At 42.6% G+C, this 12,140-nt stretch overlaps 1 protein-coding gene across 4 annotated transcripts in view; it reads right to left on the bottom strand.

Annotated features, from left to right (window-relative positions):
* The window catches only part of fstl5 (follistatin-like 5), a 505,241-nt gene that overhangs the window by 27,147 nt on the left and 465,954 nt on the right, over window positions 1-12,140 (bottom strand). For all 4 annotated transcript variants that reach the window (XM_072573289.1, XM_072573241.1, XM_072573184.1 and 1 more), the window contains one exon: window positions 6,002-6,151. In XM_072573289.1, the coding sequence (XP_072429390.1) occupies window positions 6,002-6,151 (150 nt within the window). The remainder of the gene's footprint in view (window positions 1-6,001; window positions 6,152-12,140) is intronic.

The following is a 12,140-nucleotide window of genomic DNA, read 5'->3' as shown; positions in this document are numbered from 1 at the left end:
TGAACAACTCTCTCTGTCAAATTCTGGCGTTAGGAACATTATCTAAGATTGCTGTGTACATTTATGGACAGATGGTGCTTGTTTAGAGATCGTGGATATTTCTGTGAGAACGAGGTGTTTTTCTCAGATGGCAGTTTGCTTTCCCTTTCGATAGCAGGTTGCTCCCACTTCTGCTGGCTGTTGGCTCTCATCCTGATTTTCTGAAGGTCCCTTTTTTGTATCTTTGATGACCTATTAATTTCGTTATAATCCAATTGATTCTTAGTTGTCAAAATCACCAAACTGAAAAGCTTTGTGGTAGCTAAGGGCCAAATTGATTGGCTGATTTCAAGCTTGCTGCCAAAACAAGCCTAAGGTTTCTAATCACACAATGATTCAATTATAGAATTGCATGTAGTCTGCAGCTGATTATAGATACAGTCTCTATGTAAAGCTCTCCGCTTATAAAAGGACTTTATCCATTAAAGGGACCACACACTCTTTCCTCCTTTATCTCTCCAAGGAAAACAGTCCCATTTATACCAATTAGTCCTCAAAACCGCTGTGTCCCATCCTTGGCAACATTCTCGTAAATCTCCAATTATCTCCAATCCACTCATATCCTTCCTACCATGTGGCATCCAGAACTGTTTGCAATACTTCATCTGAGGTGCTTTTTTAAAAAACTACTCTCACTACTGTTCTGCCACCTGTAATGACCTATGCACATATACATCCAGGACTCATTACTCTTGCATAACTTTCAGAATATCCATGATACCAATTTGTGTCATCTCACACTTGTCCACATTGAACACAATTTTAAATCTTCATTCATGGTATGTGCACATTAGTCAGCAATTATCACTTGTCCATAGTTGTCCTAAAGAAAGCAGTAGTGAGCTGCAGTCCATTTTTTATAGATAGATCCACAGTGCCATTATGCAGGGATTTTCACTGATATGCCGCAGATCCACCCACTCCATCAACATGTCAATTTAGGTTCTACACAGTATTCCCTACAGTTCACAATTCTTCCACGATTTTTGCAATTCACAAACTTCGAATTCTCCCATGCACACCAATGTTAGGAAAAGCAAGTGTCCCAGTGTCAACAATTCCTGAAGAGCTTATACTCGAAATGTTGACTTTCCTGTTCCTCAGATGCTGCCTGACTAGATGTCCTTTTCCAGCACTACACTTTTTGATTCCCAGTATCAACCTCTGAGGAATTCCACGACAAATATTCCTGCAGTCCTAAAAGTACCCATTACTTTCTGTTTCCTATCAGCCAAATTTACATCTATATTGTTAATGTCCTTGTGGTACTTAAAGGCATTTGGATGGATATATGAATAGGAAGGGTTTGGAGGGATATGGGCCGGGTGGTGTCAGGTGGGGCTAGATTGGGTTGGGATATCTGGTTGGCATGGACGGGTTGGACTGAAAAGTCTATTTCCGTGCTGTACATCTCTATGACTATAATTATTGGAAGCCCATGTGCACCATAGAATCCCTACAGTACAGAAGCAGGCCATTTGGCTCAACCAGTCCACACCAAATCTCTGAATACCATCTTACCCCCCTGACCCAAACCTGTAACTCTGCATTTCCCATGGTTAATCCACAAAACTGACACATCCCTGAACACTATGCGTAATTTTGGCATGGCCAACCCATTCAACGTGCTCACCTTTGGACTGTGGGAGAAAACCAGATCACCTGACATAAACCCATGCAGACACGGGGAGAATGTGCAAACCCCACACAAACAGTCACCCAAGGCTGGGATTAAACCTGGGTTCCAGGTATTGTGAGGGAGCAGTGCTAACCACTGAGCCACCCTGTACCACGTTAATGTCCTTTGCCTCATCAAACCTCTCTTTACCTCTTCAAAACCTCTAGCAAGTTCATTGTTCATGGTTATTCCTTCACAATTCCATGCTGACTCTTCTAAATTAGCCCACTATTTTTCCAAATGACTATTAATTGTATCTCAAATAATGGTTTGCAGAAGTTTCTCAAACTGAACTATAATTGCTGGGTGTATCTTTACAAACTTTTTTTGAACAATGGTATAATCCTTGCAATTATCCCATCTTCTGGCACCAATTGGAATCCATGGAAGATTATCACCTGTGCCTTTGGAATTTCCACTCTCATCTCTTTATTATCTCTGGGTGCATCTCATTCAGACATGCCACCTTATTGTGGTTCTGTTCGCCGAGCTGGGAATTTGTCTTGCAAACATTTCGTCCCCTGTCTAGGTGACATCCTCAGTGCTTGGGAGCCTCCTGTGAAGCGCTTCTGTGATGTTTCCTCCAGCATTTATAGTGGCCTGTCTCTGCCGCTTCCGGTTGTCAGTCCCAGCTGTCCGCTGTAGTGGCTGGTATATTGGGTCCAGGTCGATGTGTTTGTTGATAGAGTCTGTGGATGAGTGCCATGCCTCTAGGAATCCCCTGGCTGTTCTCTGTTTGGCTTGCCCTATAATGGTAGTTTTGCCCTAGTCGAATTCATGTTGCTTGTCATCTGCGTGTGTGGCTACTAAGGATAGCTGGTCATGTCGTTTCGTGGCTAGTTGGTGTTCATGGATACGGGGATCATTAGCTGTCTTCCTGTTTGTCCTATGTAGTGTTTATTGCAGTCCTTGCATGCGATTTTGTACACTACATTGGTTTTGCTCATGTTGGTGAGTTGTTGTCTGAGAGTGGCTGTTGGTTTGTGTGCTGTTATGAGTTCTAGTGGTCGCAGTAGTCTGGCTGTCAGTTCGGAAATGCTCCTGATGTATGGTAGTGTGGCTAGTCCTTTGGGTTGCGGCATGTCCTTGTTCCGTTGTCTTTCCCTTAGGCATCTGTTGATGAAATTGCGAGGGTATCCGTTTTTGGCGAATACCTTGTATAGGTGTTCCTCTTCCTCTTTTTGGAGTTCTGGTGTACCGCAGTGTGTTGTGGCCCTTTTGAATAGTGTCTTGATGCAACTTTGTTTGTGTGTGTTGGGGTGGTTGCTTTCATAGTTTAGGACTTGGTCTGTGTGTGTGGCTTTCCTGTAAACCTTTGTGGTGAATTCTCTGTTCGGTGTTCTCTGTACCATCACATCTAGGAATGGGAGTTGGTTGTCTTTTTCTTCCTCTCTAGTGAATCGGATTCCTGTGAGTGTGGTGTTGATGATCTGATGTGTGTTCTCTATTTCTGTGTTTTTAATTATTACAAAGGTGTCATCCACATATCTGACCCAGAGTTTGGGTGGAATTTACGGTAAGACTGTTTGTTCTAACTTTTGCATTACTGCCTCTGCTATGAGTCCAGAGATCGGTGAGAACAATCCTGGCCAAGGGACTCAACTACAACCACAGGGACGCCAAGACAGCAGACTTCCTAGTGGCACTAGAATGCACACTCAGAAACAATGGACTGACAGAAGAGACACAACAAACAGTGAGACAAAGTATCGTACCCCTGATAACAAGAAAAAGACAAACACATAATCTCAACACCAAGGAGAGGGAAGCACTAAAATCACTAAGAAACGAGAAGAACATAATCATACTACCAGCAGACAGCAGCAGAATGACAGTCATCCAGGTCAAAGCAGACTACATCCAAAAAGCACAACAACTACTTGCAGATACCAACACCTACCAAAAGAGGGAGTTTGACCCCCATCCCACAGCTCACTAATTGGATAAAAAACACACTGAGGAATCTACAAAAAAACAGACAGATAACCAGGTTTGACCTACAAAGAATGAAACCTGAAAGCAACAACACCCCCAGATTCTACGGACTACCTAAAGTGCACAAACCAGACATCCCACTCAGACCCATAGTTTCACTACCAGGGACACCATCACACAAACTGGCTAAAAAACTACAGCAGAAACTGAAACACCTGATCAGCGGATCCAAACACTCTATACAATCAACACAGGAATTCTTGGACAGCATCAGAAATATAAACATAGACAAGGAAGAAACTATGGTCTCATTCGATGTAACGGCACTGTTCACCTCTATTGACAAAACACTAGCCAAAGAAACAATAGCCAACCTGCTGGACAGACACAACAGACAACAGGACATTGAACCTATCAACAAAGACGGCATACTTAAACTACTGGACCTGTGCCTCTCAACACACTTCACATTCAACAACCAGATATACGAACAAATCAATGGAACACCCATGGGCTCACCGATCTCTGTACTCATAACAGAAGCAGTAATGCAAAGGTTAGAACAAACAGTCTTACCGCAAATTCAACCCAAACTCTGGGTCAGATACGTGGATGACACCTTTGTAATAATTAAAAACACAGAAATAGAGAACACGCACCAGATCATCAATGCCACACTCACAGGAATCCGATTCACTAGAGAGGAAGAAAAGGACAACCAACTCCCATTCCTAGACGTGATGGTACAGAGAACACCGAACGGAGAATTCACCACAAAGGTATACAGGAAAGCCACACACACAGACCAAGTCCTAAACTATGAAAGCAATCACCCCAACACACACAAACGAAGTTGCATCAAGACACTATTCAAAAGGGCCACAACACACTGCAGCACACCAGAACTGCAAAAAGAGGAAGAGGAACACCTATACAAGGTATTCGCCAAAAACGGATACCCTCGCAATTTCATCAACAGATGCCTAAGGGACAGACAACGGAACGAGGACATGCCGCAACCCAAAGGACTAGCCACACTACCATACATCAGGAGCATTTCCGAACTGACAGCCAGACTACTGCGACCACTAGGACTCATAACAGCACACAAACCAACATCCACTCTCAGACAACAACTCACCAGAATGAAGGACCTGATACCCAGCATGAGCAAAACCAATGTAGTGTACAAAATCTCATGCAAGGACTGCACAAAACACTACATAGGACAAACAGGAAGACAGCTAACGATCCGTATCCATGAACACCAACTAACCACGAAACGACACGACCAGCTATGCTTAGTAGCCACACACGCAGATGACAAGCAACATGAATTCGACTAGAACAAAACTACCAATATAGGGCAAGCCAAACAGAGAACAGCCAGGGAATTCCTAGAGGCATGGCACTCATCCACAGACTCTATCAACAAACACATCGACCTGGACTCAATATACCGGCCACTGCAGCGGACAGCTGGAACTGACAACCGGAAGCGGCAGAGACAGGCCACTATAAATGCTGGAGGAAACAGCACAGAAGCGCTTCACAGGAGGCTCCCAAGCACTGAGGATGTCACCTAGACAGGGGACGAAACGTTTGCAAGACAAATTCCCAGCTCGGCGAACAGAACCACAACAACGAGCACCCGAGCTACAAATCTTCTCCCAAACTTTGAACATGCTACCTTATCAACTTCAAACACTGACAACTTATCCAATAGCTCTCCTTATCAATTTTAAGCCTTTCTATTGACTGAGCTTCCTCATTAGTCATTATGTCTTGGGCAGCATCTTTCTCATAGGGTAAACACAGGTGCAAAGTATTCATTTAATACCTCATTTAATACCTAATTCCCCTTTTGGTCCCTGTTTGGCCTCACTCCTCCTTTTACACGCTTTGTATTAACTATTACACTAAATGTATGCATGGGGGATTGTCAAACTCTCAGATTCAATAGTTAGACTAAATTTTCCTCTAAAGGAATTAAGAAAACAGGAAACAATAAAGATCATGATAACACTGTTATAAACTTGTCACAACACATCAATCAGCAGAATACTGAATAAACACAAACATATTAAGTAATTATTATGAGAAACTAAGCATTTCAATGTTTTTGATCAAATGCTTCACGTGCCCATACTTAATAAGTTAAAAAAATATTTTTACATGACTTCCTGAGTTGTTCTCGACCATTCATTTTATAAAGCTGTTTTTAATGCAAAACTTAATATTTAATATTGTAACATTTGACACTGTCAACCATGTTTATCTTTTAAAGTACAAAACTATATTCTTATTCACTTTGACTATTTAACTGAGAAATGTAAAACTAATAAAAACCTGAACTGCTTTCTGAGATTGAATATCAACAATCAGCACTCTGTTCAGCTTCGGTTGTGTCACGTAGATGTACTTGTCTTTAACATTTACTGCAGTCGCCCACACACATCGCTGGATTGCTTCATCAGCAGCTTTGGGACAGACTTCACCCTAAGAAATAATACGGGAAAATCTTCAGTAACCAATCAAAACTAATAGCAGATGAAATTTCAGTGTGAATATCAAAATAAAGTTATTAAGTTATAAAAATTCAAAAATGCTTGGGCAGCAGAAAAATTGTAGTAGTTATATTTTTATGCACTTCTAAAATTTCACACCTTATGAATGTATTTTACATTCCTTATTGAGTATTAAGCTGATTAACTGGGCAAAAGTAGCCTAGGGGATGAGAGATTTAATGATAACTGAAGAGCTGGTGAAAGCATCTTGTCACCTCTTTTCAGGCAGGTCTGCCAAGTTCAATGCCAATCAAATACTTAACAGGCAGCAATGATCCTTCCCTGAGATCAAGGAAGCAAGTCCAAACTGACAAGAACTGCCAGTCAGTCAGAGCTTCCAATTGGTGGGCCATACCCTTGGGTGGCTGCCAGTGTTCACTTGAAACAGTGGAGGACTGCCAGAGGAATTTGCCCAATAAAGTAGAGACCACACAAACCAGGTCGGGTGAAACTGACATGTTGTGCATTACAAGCGATGTCGCTGGACAAGAAACTGACGAGGCTGACACAGAACTGACAGTCTGTACAGGTGGATCAGAATTTCTCTTCCTCGAGCTGACGAAGAAGCCAGTTTTTACAATAATCCTGTACAATGAGGCTAATTAGAAATGGAGAAAATACAATGTATCTGGAATGTATCTGGAAAGTATCTGGAAATGGAGTAATCTAATCACAATGATGCTAATCGGAAAACAGTTATCAGAGGAATGTTCTAATTCTCTGCACAAAGCAACATCCTGACAGTATCGATGGGTTCGGAACTTCCATTCCTCTTTGTGGGTAGGTGCCAATGTCTCCTCTGAAGCGGTGAGGTGCTCCCAGATCCTGTCCTCGGAGTATTGCTCTTGCTGGTGCTTTTCTGTCTGACCTGTTCTTTGTGTGGCTTTGGTATTGCTGGATTGTGAAGCTGCCATTGGGACTTTGGGATAGCTGTGGTGCTCTGTCATTGTTCGTGGGTGCTTGAAGTGTATTCTCTTGTCTGCGAGTGCTGTCTAGTTTCACTCGTCAGCCTGCTCGATCCCTGCTGAGGCATTCTGGGTGTTTTTGGGACAGTTTGGCCACGTTTGCTTTTGTGCGTGTATTATGGGTTGGCAGGGTGGCAGATCTTTTCCCACAAAGACACACCAATTACGGGTAAAATATCATCAATGGAAGCCCCAGTTAGGTACACAAGATATGGGCTATTTCCAGAGGGAGCAAAGTTGAACAACCTACCTCCATTCTTGACTGTTCCGAATTACATTGGCCCAGATGTTTGACAAGACTACAAAATCTAACTGAAGGTATTTTTTAAATACTTCAATGTCCTGATTGCCCTCAACCACCCAAACAATCACACAACCAGCTCCTTTAACCAGAACCTGGTTGCTTTCTTTATATTGCCATTGGTCTTTGATGCTGTCTCTACTCTCTGATAACAACAATGCAGCGAATAAATAATGGTTTGGAGATGCCGGTGTTGGACTGGGGTGGACAAAGTTAAAAATCACACAACACCAGGTTATAGTCCAACAGATTTAATTGGAAGCACTAGCTTTCAGAGTGATGCTCCTTCATCAGGTGGTTGTGCACCTAATGAAGGAGCGGCCCTCTGAAAGCTAGTGTGCTTCTAATTTAACCTGTTGGACTATGATCTAGTGTTGTGCAATTTTTAACGGCGAATAAATAAGCTCACATGAATGCTCGATGAGATAATGAAAATTGCATTACCCTTTTCTAATTAAACAACTAGTGGTGTATTACTCAATAATGTGGCACACTTCTACTTCAAGCCCCTATGTGAATTCAGTAACATAATAGTGCTTCTTCTGCCATGGTTAAACCCTTTCAAGTTTCACAACATCTTTCCAATAGGAAGGAGATCAGAATTGCACGCAATATTCCAACAGTGGCCTAACCAATGTACTTTACAGCCACAACATGACCTCCCAACTCCTGTACTCAATACCCTGACCAATAAAAGAAAGCATACCAAACACCTTCTTCACTATCCTATCTACCTGTGACTCCACTTTCAAGGAGCTGCACTCCAAGGTCTCTTTGTTCAGCAACACTCCCTGGACCTTACCATTAAGTGTATAAGTCCTGCTAAGATTTGCTTTCCCAAAATGCATCACCTCACATTTATGTGAATTAAACTCCATCTGCCACTTCTCAGCCCATTGGCCCATCTGGTCCAGAAACTGTTGTAATCTGTGGTAGCCCTCTTCGCTGTCCACTACGCCTCCAATTTTGGTGTTATCAGCAAACTTACTAACTGTCCCTCTTACGCTCGCATCCAAATCATTTATGTAAATGACAAAAAGTAGAGGGCCCAGCACCGATCCTTGTGGCAATCCACTGGTCACAGGCGTCCAGTCTGAAAAACAACCCTCCACCACCACCCTCTGTCTTCTATCTTTGAACTAGTTCTGTATCCAAGTGGCTAGTTCTCCCTGCATTCCATGAGATCTAACCTTGCTAATCAGTCTCCCATGGGGAACCTTGTCGAACGCCTTACTGAAGTCCACATAGATCACATCTACTGCTCTGCCCTCATCAATCCTCTTTGTTACTTCTTCAAAAAAATTCAATCAAGTTTGTGAGACATGATTTCCCATGCACAAAGCCATGTTGACTATCCTTAATCAGTCCTTGCCTTTCCAAATACATACACATCCTGTCCCTCAGGATTCCCTCCAACAATTTGCCCACCACTGAGGTCAGGCTCACGGGTCTATAGTTCCCTGACTTGTCCTTACTACCCTTCTTAAACAGTGGCACCATGTTTGCCAACCTCCAGTCTTCCAGCACCTCACCTGTGACTATCGATGATACAAATATCTCAGCAAGAGGCCCAGCAATCACTTCTCTAGCTTCCCTCAGAGTTCTCGGGTACATCTGATCAGGTCCTGGGGATTTATCCACCTTTAACCGTTTCAAGACATCCAGCACTTCCTCCTCTGTAATCTGGACATTTTGCAAAATGTCACCATCTATTTCCCTACAGTCTATATCTTCCATACCCTTTTCCATAGTAAACACTGATGCAAAATATTCATTTAGTATCTCCCCCATTTTCTGTGGCTCCACACAAAGGCCACCTTGCTGATCATTAAGGGGCCCTATTCTCTCCTAGTTACCCTTTTGTCCCTAATGTATTTGTAAAAATACTTTGGATTCTCCTTAATTCTATTTGCCAAAGCTATCTCCTGTCCCCATTTTGTCCTCCTGATTTCCCTATTAAGTATACTCCTACTTTCTTTATACTCTTCTAAGGATTCACTCGATCTATCCTGTCTAGACCTTACATATGCTTCCTTCTTTTTCTTAATCAAACCTTCAATTTCTTTAGTCATCCAGCATTCCCTATACCTACCAGCCTTCCCTTTCACCATGACAGGAATATACTTTCTCTGGATTCTCATTATCTCATTTCTGAAGGCTTCCCATTTTCCAGCCGTCCCTTTACCTGGAACATCTGTCCCCAATTAGCTTTTGAAAGTTCTTGCCCAATACCGTAAAAATTGGCCTTTCTCCAATTTAGGACTTCTACTTTTAGATCGGTCTATACTTTTCCATCACTATTTTGAGACTAATAGAATGATGGTCGCTGGCCCCAAAGTGCTCCCCCACTTACACCTCAGTCACCTGCCTTGCCTTATTTCCCAACAGTAGGTCAAGTTTTGCACCTTCTCTAGTCGGTACATCCACATACTGAATCTATAACCTGGTGTTGTGTGATTTTTGATGTTATCCACCCCAGTCCAACACCAGCTGCTGCACATCATTACAGATTTAAGACAGTCACGATGAGGAGTTTCTTCTCTCAGATGGTAATGATTCTGTGGAATTCTTTATCGCAGCGAACCGTCCATACTGGGTTGTTTGGTATATTCAAGGCTGAGACAGATCTTTAATCAGTGAGAGAAGCACAGAGCAATTGTGAAAACACACATAAGTGTTGCTGAGGACTAGCAGATCAGTCATGATGCCATTGAACGGTGGAGTCGACTTGATGGGATGAATGGCCTACATCTGCTCCTACAACCTATGTCCTTACAGCTATGGAAAGGACAAGACGCAATCTTGACTGAAGATACTTGACTTGAAGGGAGTCAATTTTAGTCGTCCAAATCAATCAGAACTGGAACTTGACACAAAAATGTTAGTGAACAATTGACATCCTTAAAGAAAGGAAAATTCAAGTCGATTGAAGGTACATCACCAAGGGAAGAAAATGTAGGGCAACCACATCATGCTAGATGTTGAAAGCGTTGAACAATAATACAAACCAGAATAAAGGGGCATATAACAGATGCCAGCATGCTCACACAAACCTGGGTGAAAACCAGGCTCAGTGGAGTCAGCTCAGAATTGACCAGTTCTATCTACTCCTGGTGAATATTTTGCATCAGTTTTCACCCAGGAGAAGGGTATAGAGGATAGTGAGATTTTGGTGGAATGGACTGATATGCGATGGCATTTTGAGATCAAGAAAGGAGTGGTGCATACGTCTCCAGGGCCTGATGGTCTCCACCCAATTATTGAGAGTGTCGAGAGGGAATATTGCTGGAGCCTTATATCTTCATTAGCCAGTGGAGTTGTCTTGGAGAAGTGGCATGTAGCCATTGTTGTTCTCCCATTCAAGAAGGGAATTAGGGATAATGCAGAATACTATAGGCTGGTGAGTCTCACATTGGTGGTTGGGAAAATTTTGGAGACAATTCTTAGGCGTAGGATTTTCTCAAATTTGGAAAGGCATGCTCTAGTTAGGGACAGTCAGCATGGCATTGTGCAGAGCAGGTCATGGCTTACTAACTGGATTACATTTTACATGGAGATGACAAAGGTGATTGATGAATGTTGAGCAGTGGATGTTGTCTACATGAACTTTAGTAAGGCTTTCGACAAGGTCCCTCATGTTACCTTCATCCAGAAGATTAAGATGCATGAGATTCACGGTGACCTGGCTGCATGAATTCAGAATTGGCTGGCCAATAATGGCACAGGGTAGTGGTAGAAGGTTGTTTTTCAGGCTGCGCATCCATGACTAGGGGTATTCTACAGGGATCTGTACTGGAACCTCTGCTGTTTATAAATTACTTGGATGAAAATGTAGATTAATTAGGTTAGTAAGTTTGCAGACAACATAAAGATCGGTGGAGTTGTGAATAGTGTAGAAGATTGTCAAAACACACAGAGGGATATACATCAATTGCAGATAAGGGTGGAGAAATGTCAGATGGAGTTGAACCTGGGTAAGTGTGAGGTGCTGTACTTTAGGAGATAAAATGTGAAGGAGAAGTATATAGTTAATGGACCCTGAACAGCACTGATGTGGAAAGAGACATTGGAGTTCAAGTCCATAGCTTACTGAAAGTGGCCATGCAAGCAGACAGGGTTGTAAAGTCGTCTTGTGGCATGCTTGCCTTTATTGGTCAGGGGATTGAGTACAAGAGTCAGGAGGTCATATTGCAATGCTATAAGACTTTGGCCACACTTAAGAGTATTATGGTTGCCACTTTACAGTGAGGACGTGAAGGCTTTGGACAGGGTGCAGAAGAGACTTACCAGGATACTTCCTGGATTAGATGGTGTGAGCGATAAGGAGAGTCTAGTAAAACTCAAGTTGTTTTCTCTGGAGTGGTGGAGGCTGAGGGGAGTATTGACAGAAGTCTTAAAATTTATGAGATACATAGACAGTGCTGATGGTCAGAATATTTTTCCCAGAGTTGAAATGTCTAATACTAGGGGAAATAAGGTGAGGGGGTGGAGGATTCAAAGGAGATGTGAGGGGCAAGGTTTTTAACACAAACATCAGTGTGGATTGTGCTGCCAGAGATGATGGTGGAGGCAGATATGATAAGGGTGGTTAAAAGACTTTTAGATAAACACATGAGTACGCAAGGACTGGAGGGATATGGGGCAAGGGCAGGCAG

Source organism: Chiloscyllium punctatum, chromosome 1 (genome assembly GCF_047496795.1).
Source record: "Chiloscyllium punctatum isolate Juve2018m chromosome 1, sChiPun1.3, whole genome shotgun sequence".
Classification (NCBI taxonomy): domain Eukaryota; kingdom Metazoa; phylum Chordata; class Chondrichthyes; order Orectolobiformes; family Hemiscylliidae; genus Chiloscyllium; species Chiloscyllium punctatum.
The sequence above is the reverse complement of the archived record's forward strand: the minus strand, read 5'-3'. Positions and strand labels throughout refer to the sequence as shown.